At 37.6% G+C, this 25,638-nt stretch overlaps 2 protein-coding genes and 1 pseudogene across 2 annotated transcripts; all 3 read left to right on the top strand.

The window, feature by feature from the left end:
* The first annotated feature begins 1,011 nt into the window (after positions 1–1,011).
* LOC113340130 (probable disease resistance protein At5g63020) lies at positions 1,012–4,398 on the top strand. Its single transcript, XM_026585338.1, has 2 exons — positions 1,012–2,167; positions 2,852–4,398. Exons 1-2 carry the CDS (start codon positions 1,012–1,014, stop codon positions 4,396–4,398), a joined length of 2,703 nt encoding a protein of 900 aa, XP_026441123.1.
* A 13,418-nt stretch (positions 4,399–17,816) lies between these two features.
* Positions 17,817–21,737, top strand: LOC113340317 (annotated as a pseudogene).
* On the top strand, positions 19,293–19,823 carry LOC113340129 (elongation factor 2-like). Its single transcript, XM_026585337.1, has one exon. The coding sequence runs from the start codon at positions 19,293–19,295 to the stop codon at positions 19,821–19,823; it is 531 nt and encodes a 176-aa protein (XP_026441122.1).
* Positions 21,738–25,638: the final 3,901 nt, after the last annotated feature.

Below are 25,638 nucleotides of genomic sequence, written 5' to 3'. Positions count from 1 at the left end.
AGACTATATGGCTTCCAAGAACATCATAGCTAATTTGAAAAGGGGAGAAAAACTTGATGGCGACAACTATAACATCTGGCGCCGAAAGATCATTTTTCTCTTGCATAATGACGGGCTGCAGGAAATAACTGAGCATGTGATGCCTCGGACCGAGGAGGATACGACAGCTCAACACCGTCGCAACCTCGAGGATTACCAGGAATGGATTAAGAAGGATCGCAGTGCTCGTCATATGATCCTGAGCTCAATGCACAATGATCTCATTGGCGAGTTAAACTAATTTTATCTAGATAAATCCTGATCCAATACACCCCCGTTAGTCCTTTTTTTTTTCAATTTTTTTTTCAATCTCACTAGATTAAGATACAACTTGACATAATCATTCATCTATTTTGATCCAAAAGATTTTTGACTAGGTTCAGACTCAGTTCACCGACGTTATCACCCATCGGGTTTTGTCATTCAGTGACATCGTATCTATCATTCGGTGACATCGGATTTACGTAATGCTTATGTAAAGATCCATTTTTAAAAGGGGGGGTTTTTCAACATAATTTTATTGCTGAAGTCTTGGGTTACTCAATGAACATGATGAACTAGACAAAGAAATTTATTAAAGTCTTTGAGTTACTAGACAAACATGATGAACTATAAGTGCCCAATAGCAGTCTTCGAGTTACTAGACAAAAGGAAAGTATCACCCGTCTTACCACTACTGCAGCAACCAAAAACTTTTGGCCAAATTTAGAAAGTTACCACTATCACACGTCTTAAATAGGGTCATAGGTGTCTGAAAAAAAAAAGTATTTACTTTTTTCAGCCACCCAATTTCTTTCTTTTTGATTTTAGCTGGATGTATTTTACCTATATAATATAGTATCGGATTCAGCGTGTGGAATATGTTAATATTTTCCATGCCTTTTCTAGCTTTGTGTTTATTGATGCTTCACAAAATATTCATATTTTATCACACTCAAATCTATCGTTGTTTTCTTGGAATATGCAATTGTAATGGAAATTGTGAGTCCAGTCCTTGACATTTTCTATCGTCTATGGATATGTTGTGCTAATAGTACAGATAATGTCCGTAAACTCAAACAAAATCTAAAAACTTTGGAGATTTCAATTAATTCATTGAGATGTCGAAGAGAGGATGTAAATAGAAGAATCGAGACGGCAGAGTCGAACCCAATTGAACCAGCAAAGCGCACAAATTTGGCTAGTGATTGGCTCCAAAAAGTACAAGCCTTAGAGAGAGACGTACAAAAGCTCTTAGACGACAACGAAGCTATGAAGAACAACACCACAGGATGCTACTTTTGTTGTTGTGGTCGAGTAAATTGTTGGAGTGCGTACAAACTTGGAATATTAGTAGTGGAACAGATGAATGCCGTACAAGATTTGTTGGAAGGCGATTTCCATGATGTCACTTATAGATGTCAACCGGATCCTGTTCAACAAATTCCCACCGTTGAAGCTATGGGCATGGACACAAAGTTTAATGAGGTAATGGATTCATTGGTTACTGAGGGAAACCTTGTTCGAATTATAGGTTTATATGGAATGGGAGGAGTTGGAAAGACAACTCTTCTACAAAAGGTTAACAATGAGTTTGTCGAAAGAGAACAATTCGATTTAGTAATATTTGTTATGGTGTCTAAAGATATAAACATAAAAGGTATTCAGAACCAGATCGGAAAGAAACTAGGAGTGTCATGGACTGAAGAAACTGAAATACATGAGGTAGCTAATGACATATTCAAAGTGATAAAAAATAAGAAAATTCTGTTGTTATTAGATGATATTTGGGAAGGAATTGATTTAGAAACAATTGGAGTTTCAGTGAATACCATCCAAAGAACTGGGTCAAAGGTAGTGTTCACCACAAGAAATGAGCAAGTGTGTGGATTTATGGAAGCTGATAAAAGAATCAAAATAGAGTGTCTAGACAAGGATCAAGCTTGGAGCCTATTTCAACAAAAGGTCAAGCAACAAGCGCTAAGTTGTCATCCAGATGTATTTGAGGTTGCCAAAAAAATTGCTAATGAATGCCGTGGTTTACCTTTAGCTCTTATCACTATTGGTCGAACCATGTCCAACAAAACCGATCTCCAACAATGGCAACACGCACTAGATACTCTACAAGAATCAGCATCACAGTTTTCAGGTATGAATCGTGGAGTTCTTTTTATTATTGGAAACATGAACGAATTTATTATCCTGCTTTGATAAGTCACTATAACACTAACGGCTTCCGTTTCATAAAGATATGCATATCTTTGGTTTAGCACTAGAAATTAAGAAAATCAACTATTATAGTAACTGTTTCTATTTTTTCTCTTAAATTTTCATTTAGTAAAGATGCACATTTATTGATGTGCATTTAAGATTCAGCACTGCTAGACACACCAGGAACAATCTCCCCCAAAATGCACAGGGAGAGAGAGAATCCCTGGGACCCACCTGGAAGAAAATAAGGGAGGCTTTTCTACCACATTAGGGCTCATTGTTTTTGTGTCTCCGGATGTGATTCATGGGATTTAAGCCCCGGAGAATCTAGAGTTATTGTTTAAGATTAATAAAGTAATAAACCTATTGCATTTGACTTTTCTAAAATTGATACAGACCTTTCTTTTTGACATACATACTTAAAAATAGAAACATTACGTATCTTTTTGAGACGGAGTGAAATTTTCATAATCGTTAATATGTTTTCATTCTGAAAGGATTATTGGAAAAACTTAGTTTCGCTGAATAATTATTGTAACGGACAGGAAAGCATTTTCTGCATCACTAAGAGACTCCTTGAAGTCGTCCAAATATCTAATTCTTCCATAGTTTTTGCTCTCAGGTTTGGCCAATAAGGTATTAGCTATTTTGAAGTTCAGCTATGACAATCTGGAAAACCAAAAGTCGAAGTCTTGTTTTCTTTATTGCTCCTTATATCCAGAAGACTTTTCCATTGAAAAAAACGATATTATTGAAATTTGGGTGGGTGAAGGATTTTTGGATAACTTAGATGATTTTGCCAAAGCTCAGAATGAAGGCCACGACGTGATTAAATGTCTCAAGGATGCTTGCTTGTTAGAAACCGGTATTGAGCTTGGGGTAAAGATGGAGTACATGGTAAAAATGCATGATGTAGTTCGTGATTTGGCAATATGGATAGCTTCAGATCTTGGGAGAGATAAAAACACGCATTTAACGTTACGGGCAGAAAGCACAGTGAAACTCCATGAATGGGAGAAAGCAGAGAGGATCTCTTTGATAAACAATCGAGCCATTAGAATACTTAATGGAGCACCGCACTGCTCGAATCTCTTAACCCTAATCCTTGAGCAAAGTAGTATATCTATTATATCTGATGACTTTTTCCGATTCATGCCCATGCTTAGAGTTTTACATATGGATGAGGTGAAACTCGAGAAACTCCCAACGAGCATTTTCTCACTGTCGAAGTTGCAGTACCTGCATATGCCAGCTTATGACGAGGATGACGTTCTAACACCAGGGTATTTAGCTTCTCTGACGAAATTGAAGATCTTATGCTTAACTGAATCATGTTGTCACTGGGAAATTAAAGGTGGACCAAGCCTCTGTGAATTAGAAAGCTTACAACATTTGATTTGTCTTGGAATCACAATAGGAACTGGTCGATCTCTTCAAAGGTTAGTAACAAGTCAAAAATTACAGCTATGCACCACCCATTTAAGGGTTAAATATTGTTTCGGCATTACATTCCTCACGCTTTTACCTTCTTTACCATCGTCCCCAATTCCATTACTTAGTCTTGTTCACATGATCCGTTTAAGCACACTTGAACTGAAAAACTGCGATGAATTAGAAGAGTTGAAAATCATAAGCGGGGATGAAGTGACTTTGTTCACAACGTTGGAGCAGTTGCACCTTTTTTTCATGCCAAAGTTAAGGATTGTGTGGAATGCGCCTCAACAATCATTCTTCTCTGTGAACCTTAAACATGTAGTGATCAATGGTTGTCCTCGATTGAGGGACATTACATGGCTGATTTATGCTCCAAATCTCGAGTTGCTTGGCTTGGTTGAATTGGAGGCGTTAGAAGAGATAATATCTAATGCATTTGCAACAGAAGAGAATTTAAGAAATACGTTTTCTAGGCTAAATCATTTGAGATTGGTCTCCCTAAGGAATTTTAAAAAGATATGTGACCACCATGTAAAATTCTTTCATTTGGAAAAGATTTTCGTGATGGATTGTCCGGAGTTGAAGAAACTACCATTTAATACCAATAACGTGATCCCACAGACCTTGGACAAGATTGAAGGAGGGAAAACATGGTGGGAAAGCCTAGAATGGGAAGACGAAGACACCAAATATAATCTTTCTCCTTATTTTCTTGAGCTGGATATTAATTTGTAAATATATACTATGTATTTAAATTTGAATTTGATATTCGAAATAATTTTTGTTTAAACCTCTCAATTTAACAATAAAATCCCCACTTATATAACATAACTAAAACTTGCTATTCCGTGGGGATGGACCAACAAATTAGTGTCGGATGGGGCTAAACCTATGCCAAATTTCTTTCTTTTATTCAACGAGATACTGAAAGTTTCTATAGGCTTGAAGAATGAATTAATGTTTTCCCTTTCTTAGCTGGTGGGAGAAAATGGTAGTGACATTATAATTAACCTGAGTAGAATCAAATACACAACATTAAAATTAAACTTAAGGACCAAACCAGAAAACATGATTGGAATTATAACACCAAAAGGAAAAAAAAAATGATCTAGCAGATTATAGAGAGGCAAAATAACAATAGCATTCATAGCATGTATAAACACTATTGGAAATCACTATTGTGGTATGCAAACAAAATATTACACAGACTCTTGATTTACAATTTTGCTAATTAATCACTACACCTTAAGTTTAAAATCAACAATTAAATTGACCAAGTCTGCTCTCTAACTGTGTGGTATGATAAACACGAATTAAACACCCTACTACCACCGTAGCATTGAATCATTAAAAAGTAAGATGAACCAATGGATGCTATTTATTAACCAAGGATCAAAATATCCAAAAACTAGTATCAACAACTACCATGTGGTTTGTAATCAAGATTAAGAATCAAATAAAGTAAGTACTTAAATGTCTTGAGCACTATATTCATACGACAACACTAGTGGGTACCGTATTCATACGACAAATGAGCAATGGTAGAAATCAGTTAACTCTAGCAATTTTTACTTAGGTCAAATCTAGACCATCAAGTGATTTTACTCAATAATCATCTAATTTTAAAGATATTTATACCAAAACCTCAAGATGGATCGACTCATCGGCAATCCTTTTGAGTAGAAGATAACCTATGAAACCCTTTTTAGTTATAGTTTTCTAGAATCTAGATACAAAATCCAAACGCAAGAATCATCAAAACAAACAAAAGTCCCAATTTTGAAACACTTAAAATACCCAAATTTACAAGTAAAAATTATATATAATACCTTTGGTGATTTAGAAGATTTCGGAGGTCATACCACATACATATGAATATAGTTTTTGCAGAAGTGGCTGAAGCATAAAAAGAAGTTGTTACTGTCGATGGTGTTGTTGCTGATGGTGATGTTGTTATTCCTAGTGCTGGTGTTCCTGATGCTGCAACTCCATGATGTCGATGCCCTCTTGTGCTAGATATTTGAGATATTATAAACTTAAATTTTTACGACTTTTGTTAGTTTTTAATCTTAACACTTTTTTGGATAATTATGCTTTTAATTTGGTAAAATAGGTTATGAACTTAATGCAGTTACGGTTTTAATTATAATTGTGGTATGTAATTGGTTTATGATGTAACGAGTTGATGCATGCTTCAGTATGTATTTTACAAATACTTGCAAACAATCGATATATATGACTGCACCTATAAACAGATTTTTGAGGCTTCATCGCAAAATCGGTTTATGTGGGTATCGGTATAATCCGATTCTTCATGCCTCAGTGTTAGATATTCAGGTTGGAACCGAATATTGTCGCCCATATTGTATGTGGCAAGCCCGGTAGGGTTCCATATTCCTTAGGGTTTGGAACCTATATAAACATCTCTAGCATATGTGTAAAGGGTTATGTGATTCCACCACTATCACACAAAGGTTTTACCATTAGAAAAGTGGTAACTCTAACCCTAAAAAGAGTTACCATAAGAAGATAAAGGTTTCAAGTTCTTAGCCTGTGAATCAAGTTTGTGCTCATCTTTAGTGATTGTAGTACCTGCTGATCGTCGAGTTAAAAACGGTGTTGTTGCTGCTGCTGCTGCTGATTGTGTTCCTTGTTCTTGCTAATCGGAGCTCAAGTTCAAGGTATGAACCGATACCCGCTTCCGCTTAATCGTATAATCTCTGATATTGGTATCGTGAGATATTGGTTTGCTGCGTTTTCGTGCTTGATATAACTTGCTTTGGATGCTTGAATGTTGCTGATAACATGATAGTATCATGATTAGGGTTCTTGTTGTTTTTTGGGTAAAAAACCATTGATGGATGTATAAATATTTTGGATCTTGATAAGGGTTTTTTGGTTTGAAATATTTAATTGGGTATGTTCATTATTGATTAAAATGATCTCCTGGAAAGTTTTGTATCGTTTGGACGTGTGGTTTGAGAGATATAACAAAACCCTTGTTTTATATCATGTTTGTGAGTAGCGGTTTGATGATTGTTTTGATGTATATATGTCGATCAATGTTAATTAAAATTAATATAGATAGATAGTGCTCTCTGAGAGCTTTCTTTTGACATATTATTTGCTTAAATCGGAGCTCGTATGAGTGAGATATCGTCTCCCAAAGTTGATCATGCGCGTCTGTACACTGCTGAAATTTGGAGAAGACTATAAACAGTAACCGAGTCAGATCGGCGAGTCAACCCAAACCAGATCGGCGATTCAACTCGCGATCCATCTCGGACCAACGGGTCAGTTCGCGGTCCAGATCGGTGGATTAACTCGCGGTCCATCTCGGACCAGTGGGTCAGCTCGCCGTCCAGATCGGACCGGTGAGTCAGCTCGCAGTCCATCCTGACGTTTCAGCTCTCGGTTTAGGCCAACAGTTCGGTCTGGTTCGCTGTTAAAACATGTTTGATTGAGTTAAGATCATGATTGATAACATGTTAAAACAATTGAGTGGGAGGTTGTTTGGTTGAGTTTGTTTAATTCCCAAAAACCATTAACTTACACATATATTAAATAGATGTAGAAAATATTACTTGTGGCGCGAGAGATGATTAGGAGTTTAACGATTTTTCGATCTTGCGACTTGTAATGTTGTTTTGCTATTTATTTAGATTAATGCTACAAAGTTATTTTTTAAATATGTGTATAGTTCCATAAGTTTAATATCCTTTTCTTTTATTTTTCGCTTGCTATGTTAGACTATATGGCTTCCAAGAACATCATTGCTAATTTGAAAAAGGGAGAAAAACTTGATGGCGACAACTATAACATCTGGCGCCGAAAGATCATTTTTCTCTCGCATAATGACGGGATGCAGGAAATAACTGAGCATGTGATGCCTCGGACCGAGGAGGGTACGACAGCTCAACAACGTCGCAACCTCGAGGATTACCAGGAATGGATTAAGAAGGATCGCAGTGCTCGTCATATGATCCTGAGCTCAATGCACAATGATCTCATTGGCGAGTCCAAAGGTCAGTTCGGACCATAAGGGTCCAATTTATGTTCAATAGGAAAGCTGGTTCTAAGTTCAATCCCAACAAACCAGCCCGTTAAACTAAGTTCCAGTCCATCTGAGTCAACTAATGGTCAATAACGGTCAAACTGACGGTCACAGATCAACTAATAGTCAATGTCTAAGTCCAGGTAAAAGTACAGTGATAAGTACGTAAGTAATACATTTTATACCCATATTTATATTAGATAGGACTCAATATTTGACTAATAATGCTATTTTAGTGCTTTTGTAGAAAGTACAGGAAAATTAGACCATCCGAAGAATAAACTGATAAAGTTGGAGCTAAAATGGAGTTTGTGACTACACTGGTATTGGCATCCCTGCGAACTATCAAGTTGCTGCACTCACTTAGTTCACGTAGAGTCCAGAGTAGTGGGGACGAGAGCAGCCTTCACTTGTTTAACACAAGCACGGCCCACTAATGGCTAAGATGAAAAGGGGGACGTGGCTTATTCTGTGGTATTTTCTACCACATATCTTTTTGGTCGAAACAGAAGAAGAAATTTGCATTTCTCAAGCAAGCAGCTGCCGAACAGATTGGTTTTCTGTGCATACAACAACATCAATGAGATCTTGGATCTGAATGGATTCGGGTCTGGAAGGATATGCTGTGCCCGGATTTGGCAGATGGAGGCTATATGTGAATGAAGAGATGATTGTGTTGGGTCAGACTTAGCAGCAGCAAAACAAGGTGATGATTGGCGTTGGTCGATGGATGGCTCAGTTTGGTTGGTTCGAGAAGATGCTGTTTCGGAACAGGAAGTGGTGTTTCATTTGCAGCAGGCAGTGAACGTACAGAGAAGGTATATACGTACGCTGAGAAGATGGGTTTGCATGGGATTCATTGGTTGAGTCTCTGCTGGTGACGACGAGATGCCTGCGAAGTAGAGAAGCAGTGGTGTTTACGGCAACAGATGAAGGGATCGTGTTTGCATGAATGGAGCAGTCGAACTGGTGTTGCTGTCATTGACTCATGACTGTAAACGACAGATTGGAAGTTCTGTAGAAGATTTAAAACGAAGAACAGTGGCTGAATAGGCAGTGTTTCGGGCATGAATGACAGTAGTGGATTTGCAGAGGAGTATGGGGATGGAATCGAGCTTCAAATCTTATTGGTGGTGGATCGAATCTGCTGGGAAAATAATGGCAGTGCTGGTATTAAATGATGGTGAAGATTGATTGCAGTGATAGCGTGTGGAATTTGGGGTCTCTGACTTTCGACTGTTACTGTGGAGATGCTGGACCTGAGGCTATATGGACCATGATGTACTGGGCTTAGGTAATTATACTAGGTCTTAGTCGGACTTTTTTGCAGCACTAAATATAAAGGAATGAGAAGAAACAAAATAAGGGGAGAGGAAGAGGCTGCGGTGAAAAGGCCGATACAGAGAAGAAGAAAAACGGCCAGAGGGCGCGGAGGAGAGTACTTCTCTGTTAGTGACAGACGAGAGGGAGAAGTGCGGCCGCTTTGGAAGTTTTTAGAGTACAAGAACCAGAGGCGACAAAGTCGATATCGGTTTAATCCTTCCTCTTTTGTTAATCTTTTTATGGCTTTTGAGAAAGCCATGGCTAGCTAGAACCATGTTAGGGTTTAGGTAGAACCCAATTTTATTATGAAAACTCTACATTTATATGCTTAAATAATGATTTGAATGACTAGTAATTTATCTTCACAAAAGCTTGGTATCTAATTGTTTATGTGATTTTGTTGATTATTTATGCTTTTCAATTGATATTTCGTACTTTGGTTAAATCCCTTGACGTGATATGCATTAGGATTGATAGGTAATGCTTTAGAATCACTACCCATGAAGCGAAGAAGATTACAGCGGAGAAACAGTATTTGAAAAAGCATGAAATATATTTTTAACGATTAGTAGAGCTTGCATAATTAATTGGTGGAAACCGAAAATCCTAACAACCCATTTTCATTTTATTCATTGTTAGACTTGTTATTATTTCATTTTGTTCCAAATTTCCGAAAACTCTTTAAAACATCATCTTGTTAATTAGTAATTCTTGGTATTAGTTGGTAGAGTATTTCACACTCCTCGTGGGAACGACCTGTATTTGCCATTGTCTACTAGTTAGACGCTGTGCACTTGCAGTATTTTATTGTAGGTTTCCCAACCTACCAAGTTTTTGGCGCCGCTGCCGGGGAGTGGCTGTATAGTACTCTCTGATTGATATCAATTTTCTTGTACATAATTGTTTTATTTTATTTTTATTTTTGTATATAATTTATTTTGTTTTTCTTTAAATTTTTTTTTTAGTTCCTTTTTACGCAGTTTATTTGATATTTTTTTTAGGTACCTTAGAAAGTGCTGCGGGTGAAAAGAAATTATGGATTCACAAAGCTTTTGCAAGGACCAATTGGAAGATCCACTAGAGGTTTGCTTAACTCATTTTGGGTATGATCTTGATGATGATAGTGTTATTTGTGAAGTCAATGCCTTATTAGACTCCACACCACTGCTAGACACTAATAAATGGAAGCCCATAATAGAACCTCTAGTATTGGCCGAGTCTCGACTAGTTTCATCAGCCGAGAAAGGTCCGACCTTGACCTTTAAACCATTTTCTGACTATCAAGTTATGGTTTTTCTCATCTTGATAATATTCATAATGAAACCGTTGTAGATGATAGTGGGTCTATGAGTCATGATATTATTGCTCTATTGAGCCCTTGTTCCACGACTGAACTTTCAGCTGTGGAAATTATTTCCAATGATTTGGAACCTGATTTAGAGCGTGCCCCGCGAATAGAAACTGTTAAACAATCTGAACTTATTTCTTACGGGAGTGATTTACCTATCATGTCCATGCATGACTTGAATATTACTTACAGATTTCTATTGGGAATGAACTTACGCATCCATTTGGAGCTTTATAGTGTTTGCAGGTTCATATTTTCAGCCGACCGGACTAGTTGGGATGATCCTCAACTTTTCAGACTCTATATATATGATTGGATGTCTACTTTTGGGTACCATCCCCACCTTGTTTGAGGACATTCTACTGACAGCAAGAAAAAATACATTTTACTTCTTGGGAGGTATCACATGCTCATGCAACACGGTAATATCTTTCCTTAACTCTTTTGCTTCGAATGGTAACAGTTTCTCCTTGTTCATGCTTTTAATTTTATCTTTAGAACATTGAGGACAATGTTAGATTTAAGTTTGGGGGTATGGGAGAAACTTTTTAGTTGCATTATAAATAAACTCCAGAGCTTAGAAATTTATGCCTATTGAGGATTGCACTAACTAATCTAAGTGGATGGAAGCATTTTGGTTGTAGGAGTTGAGGAACCAATCTGATTAGATGGAAACATCTAAAGAGTCTATTCATAAAAGCACAGAGCTCAGGTGTTAGAAATAACATGATAGTTTCACCATATCTCGTTGAGTCCTTTTCACTTCTATTTTTATTTTATTTTGTTTTTAAACCATGTTTCTCTAAGTGAGGTGGGGCCCACGATTCAAGTTGTTACCAATTAGGGTGAATTAGAGTGGTTGAGATACCATGAAAAAAAAAAGTTGAAAAAGAAAAAGAAAAAAAAAGAGATAAAAAAATGGTAGTTACCAAAAGTTGAAAAAAAAAAAAATTGAGATCAGACCATTTGACCAAAAGGAATAAATTCAATAAAGTCGACCACTGGTACCCTTGTATATGCCAGTTGTGTTGACCTAGAGTTAGGTTATCGACCACTGGTTCCCTTGTATATGCCAGTGTGTTGATATTAGTCAGACTAGTATCAATCCATTAGGATAGGTTCATTTTGGCGGAGGCCTTCAGACAGATATGGGAAACGCCGTTCACTTAGTAAACATCAAAACCATCTATGTTTTTCTATATCCATCTTCTTGATCTATCCATTGATAGTTTGACTCGGATATTGATGTCCATAGTGCGACTATCTGAGTAGAGCTGTCACTTTATATGAATTTTAGTATGCTTGAGTGCAAACTCGTGTACAGCAATTGGAATTTCGCATCAGGGTACTTCTTCCTGTAGTCAATAAGTATGCCAACCAAGGAGATTCTTTAGTGCCTTCCAAGGTTCTGCGTAGATAGCTAAAGTCTGGAGTAAAGGTTTTGTGGGTATATCTCTAGTAAGCCCTCCCGAGACTATAACTCGACCACTAGGGACACCTAGGGGTTTAAAGGCTTATTGCTTACGCTAAATGCAATCGACGATGCCTGCGATAGTGAGTTAGGATTTTATTTTGTAGTTTTGATTTGCTCGAGGACTAGCAAATAATAAGTTTGGGGGTGTTGATAAGTACGTAAGTAATACATTTTATACCCATATTTATATTAGATAGGACTCAATATTTGACTAATAATGCTATTTTAGTGCTTTTGTAGAAAGTACAGGAAAATTAGACCATCCGAAGAATAAACTGATAAAGTTGGAGCTAAAATGGAGTTTGTGACTACACTGGTATTGGCATCCCTGCGAACTATCAAGTTGCTGCACTCACTTAGTTCACGTAGAGTCCAGAGTAGTGGGGACGAGAGCAGCCTTCACTTGTTTAACACAAGCACGGCCCACTAATGGCTAAGATGAAAAGGGGGACGTGGCTTATTCTGTGGTATTTTCTACCACATATCTTTTTGGTCGAAACAGAAGAAGAAATTTGCATTTCTCAAGCAAGCAGCTGCCGAACAGATTGGTTTTCTGTGCATACAACAACATCAATGAGATCTTGGATCTGAATGGATTCGGGTCTGGAAGGGTATGCTGTGCCCGGATTTGGCAGATGGAGGCTATATGTGAATGAAGAGATGATTGTGTTGGGTCAGACTTAGCAGCAGCAAAACAAGGTGATGATTGGCGTTGGTCGATGGATGGCTCAGTTTGGTTGGTTCGAGAAGATGCTGTTTCGGAACAGGAAGTGGTGTTTCATTTGCAGCAGGCAGTGAACGTACAGAGAAGGTATATACGTACGCTGAGAAGATGGGTTTGCATGGGATTCATTGGTTGAGTCTCTGCTGGTGACGACGAGATGCCTGCGAAGTAGAGAAGCAGTGGTGTTTACGGCAACAGATGAAGGGATCGTGTTTGCATGAATGGAGCAGTCGAACTGGTGTTGCTGTCATTTACTCATGACTGTAAACGACAGATTGGAAGTTCTGTAGAAGATTTGAAACGAAGAACAGTGGCTGAATAGGCAGTGTTTCGGGCATGAATGACAGTAGTGGATTTGCAGAGGAGTATGGGGATGGAATCGAGCTTCAAATCTTATTGGTGGTGGATCGAATCTGCTGGGAAAATAATGGCAGTGCTGGTATTAAATGATGGTGAAGATTGATTGCAGTGCTAGCGTGTGGAATTTGGGGTCTCTGACTTTCGACTGTTACTGTGGAGATGCTGGACCTGAGGCTATATGGACCATGATGTACTGGGCTTAGGTAATTATACTAGGTCTTAGTCGGACTTTTTTGCAGCACTAAATATAAAGGAATGAGAAGAAACAAAATAAGGGGAGAGGAAGAGGCTGCGGTGAAAAGGCCGATACAGAGAAGAAGAAAAACGGCCAGAGGGCGCGGAGGAGAGTACTTCTCTGTTAGTGACAGACGAGAGGGAGAAGTGCGGCCGCTTTGGAAGTTTTTAGAGTACAAGAACCAGAGGCGACAAAGTCGATATCGGTTTAATCCTTCCTCTTTTGTTAATCTTTTTATGGCTTTTGAGAAAGCCATGGCTAGCTAGAACCATGTTAGGGTTTAGGTAGAACCCAATTTTATTATGAAAACTCTACATTTATATGCTTAAATAATGATTTGAATGACTAGTAATTTATCTTCACAAAAGCTTGGTATCTAATTGTTTATGTGATTTTGTTGATTATTTATGCTTTTCAATTGATATTTCGTACTTTGGTTAAATCCCTTGACGTGATATGCTTTAGGATTGATAGGTAATGCTTTAGAATCACTACCCATGAAGCGAAGAAGATTACAGCGGAGAAACAGTATTTGAAAAAGCATGAAATATATTTTTAACGATTAGTAGAGCTTGCATAATTAATTGGTGGAAACCGAAAATCCTAACAACCCATTTTCATTTTATTCATTGTTAGACTTGTTATTATTTCATTTTGTTCCAAATTTCCGAAAACTCTTTAAAACATCATCTTGTTAATTAGTAATTCTTGGTATTAGTTGGTAGAGTATTTCACACTCCTCGTGGGAACGACCTGTATTTGCCATTGTCTACTAGTTAGACGCTGTGCACTTGCAGTATTTTATTGTAGGTTTCCCAACCTACCATACAGTCAAAGGTCAAGTCAATGGTCAACAGGTCAAGGTTAGGTCAACAGGCCCAGATTAAGTAAAAGGGTTAACTCGGTCAAGATCCACTGGGTCAAACAGGGAATCGGTGAGTCAACTCAGTCAACAAGACTGATTCAGGTAAGTCAAATACACATTTGACTTAATCAGATAAACTGAGTCAGCTAAGTCAGACAGCTGACTGGGATGACTAGGTGCATTACACAGGTCAAGGACGCTAATGCACAAGCCAAAATACAGATGCAAACACATAATATCTAACAACCTATTTCCCACGCTTGAATCAATCCAACCATTCATTCTGCAAAATCATCAACTTGAACACCACACCGCAATATTCCAGATACAGTCATCCAACTACACATTTTTGTTATTAGAAATACAGACCAACAACAGCAGAACCAGCACCAATACTAATTCATTCATAATCTAATTTCATACTCAATCTTCAACAGCCCGTGGCATCATCAATTCCAAACCTTAACTACTTCATCTTCAACAACAATTCTATCTTTAGCTCATACCATAAAGTTCAAGACTTTTTAATTGCCTCCCTCAACACATTCATCACTTGTATCCATCTTATATTGACCTTCACATGCAATTAACATAAACACAGACAACAACAACATCTCATTCTACCAACAGTCCATAGTCAGTTCACCACCAAATCAAATCCAACACCTACAACTACAGCTCAATCCAACACCCCCATTTCAGTTCCTCCATGCTTATTCAATAACACCATTCACATGAACTATATCTACTCAGCTCAAGCATAAGCTCCTAACCATCCTTGTTGTCCTCTAGTTCATTTCCTGTAACAACAATATCACCATCTCAACTAACCTAGCATTCATCTACAACTCAACCTATTCAATATTCAGAAATAACACCATCCTTCCTTCCCCCCTGTGACCTAACACAATCCGAACTACAACTACAACTCCATACTATACTCAACCTCAGATTTATTCACAATCACTTAAATTCAATAATCGAAACAATTTGAACAAAAATGTCAAACTTCAACGAAATTGGAGTCTTACCCAAGCATCAACATCCTCTGAATAGCTATTTCCCCAATTCAATTCCACCGAAACCCTATAATAATTGCTTATAACCCTAAATTCGATCACCAACATCAATACCATCACCCGTGAGTTAATTTTACTTGACATCCAGATATAACCCACTTAATCACTCAAAACCCATGTCTAATCGTCCTCCTAGGTCATCAATTTCATATTTCAATTGTTTTCTGAATTTTTGAACGAAACCCTAATCGGCCGACCAAAGGGAGGCCATCTATAGGATGAAAAAATGCTTTCTTGTCCGTCACAAGAAATGTCCAGAGAAAATAAAATTGAAATTTTTGATTTACAAATTTCTCATAATTGAGATTAATCTTCAAATAATCAATCCCATTCATATATAATCGAATAAACCAATTAACAGTTCAAAGTTATTCAAAATATCCATCACATTAATCAGAATCGATCGAATTGAAATGAAGAATTATGAATGATGATAAGTTTTCATTTTTCATGAAATAGACGAAATTAGAACTCAAATTGAGAAAATTAGAACCATTTACGCTTCAGTTTCTTATAATTACAACAAACCCACACTCCAAGATGAGGAATTATTTGTTCTAATTCGATTAATTATTAGCACAGATTGGTAAAAAAAAAGAAAACAGTAGCAGACATTAGTAATTTAAGGGACTCAACCATCTCATATGTATGAGTTTATTCAAGCCACCCAATTATTTTCTCTATGTATTTGGGCTCGTTTTAGAATGTTTATCGACCAAAATTCGTCAATCCATTTTTTATATCAAAACTTCGTTTTCTATTATTTTTATTTTTGTTTTCATTATTTTTTTGATAGTTAACGCGCTGGGTGATGATCCCATAATATTCTTCATTTCTCTCAACCTATAATACCCATCACCAGTTATTTAATTTAAACCTCAATACGACATAAATCTCCAATCGATTCAAATGGAAATTTTATTCATCATCTTTTTCTCTTAATAACATTTCATCGAAACCTTAACCATCTCTAATTAATCTCCTATATGATTAGGACATCAACCTTCTTATCAACAAAGAATTCTCTAGTGTTTCTCTCAAGTCATCTCACAGTTTCATCAGCAAGCGAAAAAAAGAATAAAGGGAAGAAGAAAGAATAGAGATGAAGAGACGAAAAGGAAGAAGACGAAAAATGATATCTTTTTCGACTCGGTTTTAGATAAAACCAAAGAAAATACTGACGTACCTAGTGTTTCGGATATGGTGAGCCCAGGTCGGTTTAAAGAAAAAAGACTACTTTCCCCTTCATAATTATATGGTGATATTTTCTTCGTATCCGAATGACACGTTCGAGTAGTCCTTTCGTGTAACTTTTCGAGACCTATTCAATGATACTAGTTTCATATCTAAATTATTGTTATGTTAATTCTATTATTAAAATATATATTAACTAATTGAATAATTAGCGGTTAATTCGTCTCTTGATCATCTCTAAATCATCTCTTGACCGGTCTAATAGCATTGACGAGTTTGAGAGTCCTTACATATACTAATCGAGGCATTTTTCTGATGAGGAATTTTTATTTTCTTTTTCTTTCAATCTTCCAGATTTATTCAATGTGATTTTGATTTCGTTTCAATCTCCTCTCTTTTAGTTTCCTCGGAAGCATCTCAGGCACTTTTGAGCTACATTAATTTTATCTTCTTTTCATATCTCCATTGTTTTGAATATATATATATATTTTATTTCTTTATTTAGAAGGCACAATCGGGGATACCAAATTAAAAATACCCCTTAGCCAAAATCCAGCCGTGAATATCTCTGAATTTGTGAGAGTATCCCTTAATTGTGCCTTCTGAAAGAAATAAAGGTTCACATAAATATATGAATTATGATATCAACAAATATGGACCAGAGTTCATTCTCAAAAATGAACAGATAACAAAAAGTTGATTGTTGTGAAAAAAAATAACTTCTTTCTTTCAAATGAACACCTAACCAAAAACAACTAATTCAAATTTGGACTAGAATTCGCTCTCAAAAATGAACACACAACAAAAGCTTCGTTACTCTGAACGAAAAGAGTTCATTTTCAAATGAACACCTAATCGGAAACAAACTAATTCATATATGGAACAGAGAACACACAACGAAAAGTTCATTGTTCCGAACAAAAAAGAGTTCATCCTTCTAAATGAACACCTAATCAATACACAGGTCGTGACTCGAACACAAACCTAATTCAGAGCAATGAATTGAAGAAAAATAAATCGATTTCGCGTATCAACACCCAATTCACTGTCAGATCGGAGAAAAAAAATCGAACCATCTTGCCGATTAATCTGGAATGTTATTTTCCAACCATCCGATTGATGTATTTGTTCATTTACTTATAATCTAGATGGCTTGATGCTTTTCTGTCCTCTAATGCATAAATGATTTTATTTTAAAGCAATGATAGCCATCTCGGGTGCAGAAATGATAGTACTTTGTATCTGACTAACTGTTAAAGTTAAGCATGCCAAGTACATAGAGTATTTGAAAGGGGATTGATGCTTTAAAGGGGAGCCGTTCGTTTTCATCTGAGAAAACACAAATGTATCAAAAAAATTACCGTCGATACAGTAACAACAAAAACTCAATAAGAACCGTCAGATTAAATTAAAATACAAATGGACGGTTATTTGATGAGTTGATAGTTGTGAAATAAAGATTAAAACATTTTCCCGTCTCAGTTATACAAAGTTTGTGAAAGGGTTTTTCATATTTTCCCAAGAAGAAGAAGCAGCAGCGAAGAAGAAGAAGGGGAAAGGTCAGTTTTCTCGCTCCTCCTTTCCTTCGATTTTAGGTTTAGTGTTTTCATTTCTTCATTTGTATGTTTGTCTTGTTCTGATGTTTCTTGATTTTGTAATTGATATTGAAAATTAGGGTTTCGCGGCTACGTTTTTGGTGATTTTGTTGAGTAGATTTCATGATTTAGGTTTAGATTTTGTCAGGTTTCATGATTATTACATGTATTAAGTTGGATCATCTGTTGCTTTTTTTTGTTGTTGGTGCTTAATTTCATAAAATTTTGTGATAAATTGATTCTCTCTTCAATTTAATTTTGTGGAGATTTCTTTTGATTAGGGTTTCGGTTCTTGCTTTTAGTATAGTAATGTGGAATTAGGGTTTACTTTTTTTGTTCTGTAATGCTTTTTTGTCTTGATCTTTGTAAAGAACATGTGTAATTTCTGTTCTGTTCATGTCAATTAGGGTTTTAAAGATGGTGAAGTTCTCACCCGAAGGAATTCGGGAACTTATGGATAGAAAGCAAAACATACGTGACATTGCAATGATTGGACCATTGCAGCATGGTAAGTAATTCACTACGTAGTATACATTATTTGGACTAGCATTAGTTTATCATATGTTTGTGTGGTAGTATAATTTTTACGGGTCTACATGTTTGCTGCTTTCACTACGAAGAACTGCTATGATTAGCATTTTGAGATTTTCGAATACATTGTAGTGTGCTTTTCCGTAATTATGTTGGATTGTTTTGATTCAGGGTTCATGTAATCTTAGAGGGTAATTTTTTAATAGATAATGGCTAATTGAATCTCGTTAAGTAGCATATAGCGGCATGTAATCTTAGTGGGTAAATATTTAATAGATAATGGCTAATTGAATCTCGTTAAGTGGCATAAAGCGAATTTTTCCATGCATTGTTAAAAAGGGAGAACTCTGTTGGTAAATTTATGTATACCTTTTGGTTCGATTAGGAGAATGGTTGTACCGTTTAGTGAAAAGCTGAATGTTTTGTAGACTTTGAGATGGTGAACAACATGCTGAGTGTTCCATTAATTAGGAGAATGGTTAGGTTTTCGTGAGCAGCATGCTCTTTTTTTTCTTTTTTTAATAATAAGTTGGATTTTGAATTCTTTGCTCAGTCAAAGGTTGACCTTGTTATTTATTAAGAATTGTAATGATTGTTTGCTCACTTAAGTGTTGTTTTATTGCTAAATCCAGGCAAAACAACAATTTGTGATTCTCTTATCGCTGCTGCTGGGGTTATTTCCCAAGAAGCTGCTGGTGATGTTAGAATGCTGGATAATAGAGTAGATGAGGCGGAACGTGGCATGACAATTAAATCTAATGGGATCTCTCTGGGCTACAGCGTAAATGATGATATTCTACAGTGATACAAGGGGGAAAGTTGTGGGAATGCTTTCCTGTGCAATCTCATGGACTCTCCAGGGCACAGTGAGTTCTCGGCTGAGGTTTCAGTTGCACTGCGCGTTACTGATGGTGCCCTTGTCGTGGTGGACTGCATAGAGGGTGTTTGCATCCAAACAGAGAACCTCCTTAGACAAGCCTTGGCAGAAAGGGTCAAGCCTGTTCTGATTGTTAACAAGATTGATAAGTGTTTTAAGTTCGACGGGGAGGTTGTCTACAATAACATTTCAAAAGCTATTGAGAGAGTGAATTCAGTGATCGTGTCATACGAAGATCCAGTTTTTAGTGATTTCAAAATTTGCCCATTGAAAGGGAATGTTGCTTTTTCTGCGGGTATACAAGGTTGGGCGTTCACGCTGAGACAGTTTGCTCAGTTTTATGCGTCAAGGTCTAGTGATGTAGGTGAAACTGAACTACTGGAGAAGCTATGGGGTGATAATTTTATAGATCGTAAGGCTAGTAGATGGACAAAGGAGCAAACTGGTTCACCTACATGTGCGAGGGGTTTTGTCCATTTGTGTTACGAACCGATCAAGTAGATTAATGATAAATGTATGGATGATCAGGTGGACAAGGTCCGTATGTGGCGTATATTAGAAAGGAGGATCGGTATTAAAATGAAATCTGATGACAAGGAGTTGGCGGGGAAGGCCCTTTTGAAGCGTGTTATGCATGCTTGGCTACCTGCAAGCGATGCACTACTTGAAACGATAGTTTTCCACCTTCCATCCCCTCTTACAGCACAGATCTACCGTGTCAAGAACTTGTACGAAGGTCCCCTTGGTGATTCATTTGCAAATGCCATCAGAAATTGTGATCCCCAAGGGCCTCTAATGGTCTATATATCGAAGATGATACCGTCTTCTGAGATTGGTCGGTTCTTTGCTTTTGGTCGGGTGTTTGCTGGAACGGTTTCAGCTGGTTCCAAGGTTTGGATAATGGGACCGAATTATGTCCCAGGTAACAAGAACGATCTGTATATGAAGAGTATTCATCGAACAGTCATCTGGACGGGAAAGAAGCAAGAGCCGGTGGATTATGTTCCTTGCGGAAACCTAGTTGGTTTGGGAGGTATCGAGCATTTTATCACCAAGAGCGCAACCCTGGCCGGTGATGAACACGTTAAAGCCTGTCCCATCAGGGCCATGCAGTTTTCGGTTTCCCCCGTCGTTCGTATTGCTGTAGGTTGCAAGAATGCGGCCGACCTTCCGAAGCTTGTTGAGGCGCTGAAGCGTCTTGCGAAATCAGATCCTCTGGTGGCCTGTACCGTAGAGGAGACTGGAGAGCACACTGTTGCAGGTGAAGTCTTCTTCCATCTTTTCTTCCTCTTTCTCACTATTCATTCTAGTAGATATTCATTGTACTTGTCTTGTTGCAGGTGCTGGAGAGCTTCATCTCGAAATCTGCCTGAAGGATCTGGAGGAAGTCTTCATGCGAGGTACGGAGATTACTAAATCTGAACCAATTGTCTCATACCGTGAAACTGTTCGTGAGAGGTCATCCAGAATAGTGATGAGCAAGTCCCCAAACAAGCACAACCGTTTGTACATGGAGGCACGACCTCTGGAAGGAGCTGTTGTTATGGCACTTGATGATGGTCGTCTTGGAGATCTCAAGGATTGTTCAAGAATCTTAGCTGAAGAGTATGGATGGAACAGAGATGTCGCGAACAAAGTTTGGTGTTTTAGTCCTCAGGAAATTGGCCCAAACATGGTTGTGGATATGCGTCGAGGAGTCCGCCAGTTGGATGAGGTCAAGGAATCGGTTGTTGCTGGTTTCCATAGTGCATCAACTGAAGGTGCTTTGTCAGCTGAAAAGATGAGAGGCGTGTGCTTTGAGTTGTGTGATGTGGCACTCCATTCTGATGCTGTTCGTAGAGGTATGGGACAGGTTACCCTTACAGTTAAGAGGGCCATGTATGCCGCCCAGCTCACTGCGAGGCCTTGGTTTATAGAACCGATACAGTTGGTTGAGATTCAGGTACCAGAGAATGCCTTTGGAAAAGTATCCGATCTCTTGGGTCAGAGAAAGGGAGCGGTTGAAGACGTGATGATCCTGAGGCACAACGTTTACAACATTAAATGTACACTTCCTGTTGCCGAGTCCTTTGGTTTCGCAGAGGATTTAAGGGCTGCAACGTTAGGTGAGGCTTTACACCAGTGTGTGTTTCTTCGCTAAGAAATGATTGATTCGGATCCGTTAGAAGAAAGTTATCCAGCTGAATTACAGGTTGCACGAATGAGGTTTAAGAAGGGCATGCAAGCGCAGGTGAGTCCAGTCTCTTATTATGGGGACTAGTTTCTCTTATATAAAAGTATGATTAAAATATAAACCTGCATGTTAGTTAACATCAGAAGGGTCTGTAATTAATAATAATGTCTGCTGGTTTGGGGAGAGTTATCATACATTCACGTACTGGACTGAAAGTGAAGATGAACTATTTTTAAGAGAAATTTATCTTATACTACTACTCTGCCTACCCCCTTTTGAGTTGCTCGTAAGAATAGAGCGACCATCTTCATTCTCTTTAGTTTCAGCCACCACTATATGTGTGGCTAGATAACTGTGCATCTTTTCGGCAATTCTCTTTAGTTTCATATATTCATCTTTTCAGTCTTAAGTTTTATACGGTGTTTATAGTTCGTTTTACTTTGTTGAGCAATAAATTAAGGTATATACGGTGTTACCTTGGCTTGTGTAGGAATTTCGCAAATTTTACATTTTTAGGTTCTTGACTTCCGAGTCCCACGTTCTGGTTTAGTTTGAGTACAATCACGTTGTGGAACTCCTTAGAGAAGTCCCCACGATTTGCTCCTGCCTCCCCTTGAGGAGATTTTGTCTCAAGTTGCCACCTAGGACGATCGTTATGCCTCCAGACTATCTCGAGTAATGTTTTTTTTTTTAGAAAAGGTAAGGATATATTAAAGAGAAAAATATGTACAAGTACAAGCTAGATCAAAGATCTAGAGAAGACAAAATCTGAAGCAAGGATAAGAAACTATACTTGGTTTAAGGAATAAGAATTGAAAGTCTTCAAGTTGGGGCTTCATCCCATATGATTAGTTTAGCGCTGCTCAGAATATGTCAGCTTCGTCCGATTTTTTTAACGCTACAATTCGAAGTTTCGTGAACTTGAAAGAGATCTTGAATATCCAGAATGTGCGGTTGATGCTACCAAAGACAATGCAACGGTTAGGACTGCATTTCCTCTAATTCTGCAACTGCCTGCCGACCTGGTTTATAGGAATGTTTTCCGGGTACCGGCACTCTCATCTAAGAGAAAATTTTAGCGTCGTTATGTTGTACTATTATCAGCGGTTCTAATTTCCCAATCGGCTTTGACATCGGTTCGAATGATCCATAACCGAGGAATTCTTTAGGAGATTCTATCTGTGGTAGCTCATCACATATATTTAGGATCCAAATTTTTTCCATAATCATTCAGGCTGTCTTTATTACCACAAACAAATTTGTAATTAGAATGACCAAGCATAACAAAATCCCCACCAAAATCCGGAGTAACATGGGATTGTATAGTCGATAAAGAAACATCAAAAATTCAAAATTAAAACAATTCGTAACTGCATTCTTAAACATATAACCCATTGTTGTATGACAGAGCATGATAATAGTTAGATAGGGAAGTAAACCTGATCTAACCAAGGAAGCTAAAACAAAAAATAACAATAATAACTAAAATCTTAGATAGTCTTATTCAGTCTAATAAGCATGTAGCCAGAACTCAATGTTCTGGAGGACTTTCATCGAGTGGGACAGTTTCGTTAGGGCAAGCCTTCGTAGTCACGTGTTGGTCTTCAGTTTCATCCCGTTTTACCGGGGAAAAGGGACTTTGGGTGGGGTCTGGATGTACATGCAGAGAATGGAGATCAACACCGGTGACGGTGCAGTGGGTAGCTACTTTGTGCTTCACGTTGAATGAAGTAAGAGTAATTAGGAAATCCACATCATTATTGAGGATCTGCGAGAATCCAGTTCTTTCGCAATATCCTGCAATATAAAGGACTGTCGAAGTGAGATTAGCATACACTTGTTGATTCACAACAGGATGGAATTCAGAGGCATTCAAGGAACATATGGAAATTATGGTTACCTGTGACCCGCTCATTAGTTCGTACGAGGTGTGTCGTGCCAATTTACGAACTTCACTATCAAGAGCTACAATTTACGAACTTCACTAACATCATAATTTGATCTGCTGCCTGAAGAAAAACACTCATCTGAAGCATTCAATTTCTGGATGATCACCTGAAGGGTCTCATATGCAGAAGACCTGAGCCTAGAATCATTGGCATCAGTTCCCTCAGTAGCAGCAAGCAGAGCAGATATTGTGCTAGGGAGATACGGTGAGAGCAGAGAGAAACTTGTAGTAACCTTTACATAAATTATCTCATCCATCATCGAATTAAACAACAACTCTAAACAAGCATTTACCAATGGAGCACTACCGAGTCTTGGTTGCGATTGTTAAACGATATTGTCATGATTTTTTGGGATAATATCTTGCTCTACATGGTATCTATATCTTTGTATATTTTGTTCCCTTTTTCATGTATATTTTGTTTTTCTTTTTATTCTCTGTTTCTTGTATATAAGAACAGATGTATTGTATCTTGTTTACACGTTGAATACAATCCTATCATTCACAATATACATGTCATGAAAATCTCTGTCATGGCATCAGAGCCTCGTAAGACCTAATAATCCATCTTCCGCTGCAACAACAAACAACAACAAGTTCAATCCCTGCCATACCATCTCTCTCGTCTGTGTTTAGCCTGTAAAACTCAAACCCTAATATCCAAAAACCTTTCATGTTATCGTTCAATATGTCGCATGAAGATTATCAGCCTATTACCGTAAAGTTTGATGGAACAAACTATAATCATTGGTCCTTCCTTATGAGAAGTTTTCTCAAAGGAAAAGCTATGTGGAAATATATTGATGGGAAAACCAAAAAGCCTAGTGCTGTTACGACTAGTGTTGTTATTAGAGATAAACAAACTGAGCCTAGCAAAGACAAAAGTAACTGAAGAAATCCTTGAAGACTGGGAGATCAACAATCACAAGATACTGACATGGATAAGCAATACAGTGATCACCTCCATAAGTATGCAACTCACTGGTTTTGAAACTGCCAAAGAATCATGGGATTTTCTTTCAAGAAGATATACCCAAATCAACTTTGCTCAGTGTTACAAACTAGAACAAGATATTTGATCCATGAAACAACAGATGGATCAATCAATCTCAGATTTCCATTCTGAGATGTCAATCATATGGAATCAACTAGCACTCATGGAACCAAATTGGACTGCAGATATTGAGTTGTGGAAGAAATACATAGAAGAGTCACGACTGGTTCAACTTCTGATTGCGTTAAGAGATGATTTTGAGACTGTAAGAGATTCAATTCTTCGTCGGTCACCTCTCCCGGCGGTGGAAGCTGTGTTATCTGAGATTATTACTAAAGAAACTCGGAAGCGGATCAATCCTGAAATACCTGCTGTGTTTGCAGTTCCTTCACGTACAAGTATTAATAATACCTTCAGTTCTCAGAGAAACTATCGTGACATCTCACAGGTTCAGTGTTACAACTGCAAGAAACCGGGTCACTTGACCAAAAATTGCACTTTACCATCAACACAGGGTGTGTCACAAACATCATCCTTTCAAGCTCCAACCCATCAAGGTTCGAATTCTCTAATTCAGTGCAACTATTGTAAAGAACCTGGTCATACAGTAGGAAACTGTACATCTCCATCTTCAAGAAACATGAGAGAAAGAAGAAGGATGAATGGCACTGCATACACACCTGTACCATCTATTCTTGCAACACCTGCACTGGAAAGAAGTCATGAAACATCAACATCTTCATCAATTAGTCTTGATGATATCCAAGGGATGCTCAAACAAGCCCTTGCAATTGGTAACAATAACTCTACAACATCGTCTGCTTTCTCTGTTCCCACAGGTACATTTTCAAATAGTTGGTTTCTTGACTCAGGTGCTTCTAATTATATGACATTCAACTCTAACATTTTTGAAACCAAGCATCCTATTGTTACACCCAAAATCCAAACTGCAGATGGATCTGAAATAGCTTCTCTAGTCACATTGGTCAGGTTAAAGTCTCAGACAAACTACATATATCTGATGTGTTACTTGTTCCAAAGATCAAGATGAATCTTATATCAATTGGGAAACTGTGCAATCAGCGTTTTAACATTTATTTCTTCTCCTTTGGCTGTGTAATACAGGATCTCAGGACACAGAAGCTTGTTGGGATAGGCCGTAGAGTCGGTAGACTATATCTCCTTGAAACTCTAAATGTTC

This window comes from Papaver somniferum, unplaced genomic scaffold (genome assembly GCF_003573695.1).
Source record: "Papaver somniferum cultivar HN1 unplaced genomic scaffold, ASM357369v1 unplaced-scaffold_21, whole genome shotgun sequence".
NCBI classification, from domain to species: domain Eukaryota; kingdom Viridiplantae; phylum Streptophyta; class Magnoliopsida; order Ranunculales; family Papaveraceae; genus Papaver; species Papaver somniferum.
The sequence above is the reverse complement of the archived record's forward strand: the minus strand, read 5'-3'. Positions and strand labels throughout refer to the sequence as shown.